The following is a 6,178-nucleotide window of genomic DNA, read 5'->3' as shown; positions in this document are numbered from 1 at the left end:
CCGCCGGCGGTGGGAAGCCGGAGGGTAATGAGAAGTGCATTATTTGCAAGAAGAATTCTCGGGAGGTCGTTTTCATCCACGATTCCAGCGTCCACCGCTGCGTGTGCCGCACCTGCGCGGCACCCATCAAGATCGGCGCCCCGTGCCCGCTGTGCAACGCACCCGTCGCTGCAATCCTGCGAGTCTACTCGGCCGCCGGCTGATGACGCTGCTCGCCCTTGCGCCCGCTCCTGCTCGCCGGGCCGCGGCGCTGAGCACAGCGGTGGTGGGTGTGTTGCAAGCAGCGTGTCTGGGACGGGGAGTGTGCGCTGCGGTCTGCGAGCTGGCGCCCTCGCTGTCAAGGATTTGTCAGGCTAGGGCGGCGCAGTCGATTCCGCGCCGCCACCGAATTTTGGCAAACCACGCACCATCACGCGCATCCTCGGATGCATATGAAAGAGGAGAGATGCGCGTCGCACGTGGCGGCGCCCTGAGTCTGGGCCGGCGCCGCCTGCACATCTTTTGAAGAGGGACAGCCGAGAGGGGGCCTCGCGCCATGCGAGATCCCGCTTTATTGCTTGCGCCTCTTCCTCTGCCGCGTGATCCGCTTGTGCAGGGCTGACCTCACCGGCCCCGGGCTTTGCACAGGATGCGCGCCCCTTCCTGTGCCCGCGCGCATTGCAGCAATCGGCATGTGCACCTGCACGGCAGATGCACTGCGCCGCAAACCAAGCACTACGTAGGGACCCTTCTGCCTTTTGCGCCTTGTTTGTGGGCATCAACTTTGAAACACACACTGCTTTTCGCTGGGAACCACCTGGCAACCCAAGCGAGCCCGCGACGCGTCTTCAGCCGCGTGGCGCGACGCGCTCAGGGTCCGACAGCATTGGCCTGCCGCGGCTTCCGCCGCCTTGCGCGTGTGTGTGCGCGCACGCGCGCGTGTGTGTGTGTGCATGCATGTATGCGTTTGTGTGCATGTGTGTGTGTGTGTGTGTGTGTATGTGCGTGTGTGTGCTTGGGCAACCTATTTGCACACCACAACAGGCACGTGTCGCCGCTCGACTCGCGAGCGAGCGATCGCGACCAAACCCGCGGCGAACCAACCCTCGAATGCCGCCGGCCGTGCGCAAGGAGCGCCGCCCTATTTGTACACCCACCCGCCATGCCTGCCAAACAAGTGGCGGCGCACGACTTCCGCACCCACCGGCTCGATTGGCGCAAGTGTTTGGGCCTGCGAATGGCGCTTGCGAGGGTTGAGCGCGTCACACGCTGGCGGAACTCATGGCTACTCCCTGACGCTCTTTTGCAACACCTTTGTTGCAACGACGCATATAAAGCTTCGCTTATTTCTCGGCAGAGCGCCCCCCCGGCTGCGCTCCCGCGCGCGCCGCCGGCAACGGCCGCGGTGCGCCCCGCAGCGCGCGCAACCTGCGCGCCGCGCCGCCGCCTGTTCCCCTGAGGACCGGGCCGCCCATTCGTCCCGGCTTTCGTGTTGGCTTCCCGCCTGCGGTTGACCGACCACCTTTAGGTCGTTCAACCCTCAGGCCTACTTTCGAGTTGTTCCCCCACCCTAATTGCGGTGCGCCCCCCTCCCGCCTCAAGAGCAAGGGGATAGGTCGGTCCTCTGTCCGCGCGCGCCTTGCACGCCGCGTCGGGGCCGGCGCCCTCTCGTGCGTGTGTGGTGCAGTCAATCTGGCTGCCGCTCAAATCATGCTTGCTCTCTTATTTCTGAACTTGCAGGGGACCTCGGACCCACGCGTGATTTTTTGAGCATCAATGCGTGCATCTGCCGCGGTTGCTACAGGGTGCTTAAAGGATCACACACACGCACACACACATATGACGCATCGAAAAAAACACAAAAAGCACTTTAATATACCATTTTACACACAACATTGCGGCCATGCTGATAAGCACGTACACGAGCACCTTTTGGACAATTGAATTCAGTATACTGGCACGCAGGCACAACCTTTCAATGGCTTGGCGTCCCAGCCAGGTACTCAATGCGGGCTCGCCACGCTGAGGAGATGCTTCCGGCAAGCCCTGGCTTTTTCACGCAGGGCGGTTTCTTCCATCTTCCAGGGACGGCGTCGGTCCCACTTCATTGCTGCACTGCACCGTTGTTCGCGCCAAAACCCGGCATCGCTGGCTCCAAGCTGTAAATTGCACACCACAAAGGTTCGGTCTGCCCTGCAGCTACCGTATGCACCCATCAAGGGGTTTTCGGCGAAACACAGCCGCACGGGCAGGCGGCAGTGCGAGAGCGGGCGGCCTGCGGCACCCATTTGTTCAATCAAGTAGCAGGCGGCAGGTTGAAGTGGCCCCTCCAGCCCTCCTCAACACACCTCTCCACCAGCGCCGGCCCCCAGACATCCGATGCGACCACAAGGCCGGCCTGCACCTTGCGCGCATCGACGGCCCAACCCTCGGCAAAGCGTGCCCCCGCCCGCGCAGGCTTCGAGCCGCCCTCGCACACAGCCGCCAGCGCCGTGCCGCCTGAGGCATGCGCAAGTACACCAGTTAGCCACGAGCCTCCCGGTGGTCCCGACCACCGCCCTCCTCCCGCCTGCTGCTGCTGCTGCTGCTGCTGCCGCCGCATGAGCGAGGACGTGCCCTGGCCGCCGTCGCCGCCGCCGCCGCTTCCCAAGCCCCGCCGCGGCGGCGGCTCGCAGCTGCCGGCAGCGCCCGGCGGCGTCGGCAGGCCTGCCGCCGCGAGGGCGGCCCGCTGGCCTGGCATGACCTGAGAGCAGGCGTGGCCCGACAGTTGGTGTGGCCGACGCTTCGCAGGGCAAAGTGAAAGCTTGAACGTGTGTGGCTGGCAGGCACCCAGGGGCGCATCAAAAGCCCGGCTGCGGACTTGATTGGTGTTGGCTGCCCACCACAACACTCAGCTCATTTGCTGCCTGCACACTCGCACAGAAAACCACACACACACACACTCTCTCTCTCTCTCTCTCTCTCTCTCTCTCTCTCTCTCTCTCTCTCTCTCTCTCTCTCTCTCTTTCTCTCTCTCTCTCCCTCTCTCTCTCACATGCGCTCACGTGCATGTGCGCGCACGCGTCAAACCAATACGGCATCTCCCCAGCCTGCCCCCTCCCTCACCAGGCCAGCCGCTAGTTCCTCATCCACCGGCCCAAAGACGCGCCCCCCCTCCTCCCTCTCCTGTCGAGTCACTGCCTGCCCATTGAAACACGAGATCCAAGGCAGCCTGCCAGACAAACATGGCAGCCGAGGTTGGGTATGGTTTGTGTGGGATCAGCACATTGCGTGCACAAGCATCCAGCCAAAAGAAAGGCGTGCAGGCATTCTTGGGGGGCGGCACTGAGCTGAGTTTGCGGCCAGCCCCGGCCTGCCTTGCGCCCATGCGCTGGCAGCCGCACCCACCTGTGCGCCACGTACGGCCGCAGGAGCGCGCAGCGATTGACCGGGCTGCCGCCGACCTCGAGCTCGCGCAGCCGCGGCAGCCGCAGCAGCGTGTCGAGCGCCGGCAGCGACGCGACGCGGGTGCGGTGCAGCGCCAGGCGCGTAAGCCGCTGGAGTGCCTCGAGCGCGGGCATGGCGGCGACGACCTGGGACGGCGGTGGAAGGCGGGTGGCAGCCGCGCGGTGTACGAGCTTTTGGTGCGCGATGTCAAGCCAGAGTTTGTGCCGAGGGAGACGAGGGCGTGCGGCGTTCGTCGCAATGCACAGACGCGCAATCGACTCGCGACCCAGACCCAGCAGCCGGCGCGCCTCGCCAAGTCAGCACGATCGGCAGGGGGTGCGTGGGCCGCGTTTGCGGACGCGCGCAGCCGGCGCAGCGATTGCGACAACGGCGCGCGGTGCGCTCAAAGGGCGGCTCGGAGTCCAGCCCGGCTCTTGCTCCCGCGGGACGCTATAACAATCCAAATCCTGCAAGTGCTAATTCAGATCCTTGCTCACGTGGCGGAAGTCGACGTCGCTCAGAGTGACCTCGCACACCGCTGCGTACGATGGCGACCGCAGCGCCTGCAGCGCGCCGCCGCCCGCCAGCGCCAGCGCGCGGCCGTCAAAAGCGACGCCGGGGGCGGGCCGCCCGGCGGGGCGGCGCGCGGCAGCGGCCGCGTCCCTGCAGGGGGGGCGGGGGCGAGCGGGTCCCTCACAGGCGCGTGTTGCGGTCAAACAGGATAAGCGGCGGTCAAACCTCGGGACGTTCCTGTTTCCAAACGGCACAGCGACCTGTCGTGTGGTAGGTCACTCTTATAGAATATCGAAAAACCTCAGAATGACCCGCAGTTGGGCTTTTGTATCAGTGGGCAGCCGATTCACAACCCAATCCCTGCAATTGGGCAGTCGGTTCAATCTCGACCAGCCGCACCTGGACGCCAGCATGAGGCCCTCCGAATGCAGGTAGCTTCCCTCCAGCTCCTTCTGACTGATCGGCTCCCAGTCCGGGCTGCCAGTCGCCCGTCTTGACGCCTGGACAGCCCCCGCATCCTTTGGCTTGTGGGAGCCGCTGCCGTCCCCGGCACCGCCGCCGCCCCCTGACCCCGCGCGCAGCTGCTGGTTGCACGGAAGCTGCCCCTCTTCCCCGCCGCCCCCGCGCCGCTCGCCGCGCCGCGCCCACGCCCTCACCGCCCCCAGGAAATCCTCCTCTCCGCGCCCCTGGAACCGCGCCCCGCCGTCGCAGCCAGCCGCTGCGCCACCGCGCTCGCCGTTGGCCTCTGTCGTCCCCCCTCCAGAGGCAGGCGCGCGGCAGCCGCCCTCCTCTGCAGATCGCGGAGAGTCCCGTGAGTCATCACCTGCTGACCGCAGGGATTCCCGTGGGTCGTCATCCGCGCTTGCAGCTGACACGGTGGACTCGCCCCCGGCGGCCCAGGCGCCCCCCTCCCGGTCCCAAGGCGGTGGCCGGGCGGTCTCTCCATCAAACAGATCAACATCCAGCTGCGGCGTAAGCTGCGGCCCCAGCGACGGCGCGTCTGGCAGCGGGCCGCCCGCGGCGGCCGGCGGGAACGCGAAGGACCGCTCGTATCGCGGCTGCTCGTCTCCCTCTGACCGCGCCGCCGCCGCCGCCGCTGCACGACGCTCGCGTGCTGCTGCTTCCGCCAAGCTGTTGCCTGACAGCGCGTCAGCTGTACCCGCAGCCAACGGCAGGGGTGCGCCGTCAGCCATGCAGCCCCCCTTCATCCCCCACACGGCTTCTGCCGCAGCTGCACACTCTGCCAAGCAGCAGGCGCCGCTCCCGCCCGTCGGTCCAGGTGCGGCCGGCGGCCCTGACCTAAAGGCGCACGCTTGGTGCTGCTGCTGCGGCAGGCCGCGTGCGCACTGAAGCTCGCGCCTGCGGGCCGCATGCAGCATCATGACCCGCTCTTCGGGTGTCACCTGCAATCAAGTAATGAAGCCCGTCATGGGTCGTCGTGTGCACGCAAGCAGGCCACGTGGGCCGCCAATGGTTGGCCCTGTGTACATCTGCTTACGATGGCTGTCATGAATTTCAGCTGCTGCATCGTGCTGCCGAGTGCAACGTCTGCCGACAGCTCAACGCAGCCTCAAACTGATGCCTCAAACGCATGCTCAATCTCAAGCCCATGGTTCGGCATGCGGTCAAGGCATGCGCCCGTGCAGCGGAGGGAGGCGTGCGCGACGCAAGGCGGCGCTTGCTATTGAGCAAGGAGAAGGGTCCAAGCGGGGAGGGGGTTAAACGGGGCGCAGGGTCTCAGCGCACTCACCGGATCACAATCCAGGGCCCGCAGCGCCAAAGGGCAGTGCACCAGCGCCGCCGGGCGGTACGTGTCCCCGGGCGCCAGCGCCGCCGCCGCAGTGAACGGGTTGCCGGCCAGCGACAGCCCCTTGAGCGCCGCCAGCGCCCCGAGCGGCGCGCAGGCCGCCGCGGCCGTCGGGAACGCGCAGCGCGCGAGCGACAGGCGCCGCAGGCCCGCTGGCAGAGCGCACCCGCGCGCTGCCGCCGAGCCCGCCCCGGCCGCCTCGCGGCTGACGTCATCGCCGTCCTCGATGACGTCAGCGGTCCGGAGGCTGGACAGGGGGCAGCTCGACAGGCTGAGTTCTGTTAGGCGCGTCAAGGCGGTCAGGCAGGGCAGAGAACCCAGGGGGTTGTGGCTGGCGCGGAGGGCTTGCAGGTTTGTGAGGCTTTCCAGGCCTCTGAGCGAAGTGAGGGCGTTGCGCGCGACGTCGAGCAGTTCGAGGCGGGGCAGGGACTGCGTGTGCGAGCGGTTGGGGCG

The 6,178-nt window shown here is 66.7% G+C and overlaps 1 protein-coding gene across 1 annotated transcript; it reads right to left on the bottom strand.

Annotated features, from left to right (window-relative positions):
* Positions 1-3,152: 3,152 nt before the first annotated feature.
* MNEG_12939 (hypothetical protein) lies at positions 3,153-4,331 on the bottom strand (the record flags this gene model as incomplete). The annotated part of the gene is made up of 4 exons (XM_014038589.1): positions 3,153-3,159; positions 3,367-3,551; positions 3,903-4,068; positions 4,318-4,331. 4 exons carry the CDS (start codon positions 4,329-4,331, stop codon positions 3,153-3,155), a joined length of 372 nt encoding a protein of 123 aa, XP_013894043.1.
* Positions 4,332-6,178: the final 1,847 nt, after the last annotated feature.

The sequence above is a fragment of the Monoraphidium neglectum genome (genome assembly GCF_000611645.1).
Source record: "Monoraphidium neglectum strain SAG 48.87 unplaced genomic scaffold scaffold03528, whole genome shotgun sequence".
In the NCBI taxonomy this organism is placed as follows: Eukaryota; Viridiplantae; Chlorophyta; class Chlorophyceae; order Sphaeropleales; family Selenastraceae; genus Monoraphidium; species Monoraphidium neglectum.
The sequence above is the reverse complement of the archived record's forward strand: the minus strand, read 5'-3'. Positions and strand labels throughout refer to the sequence as shown.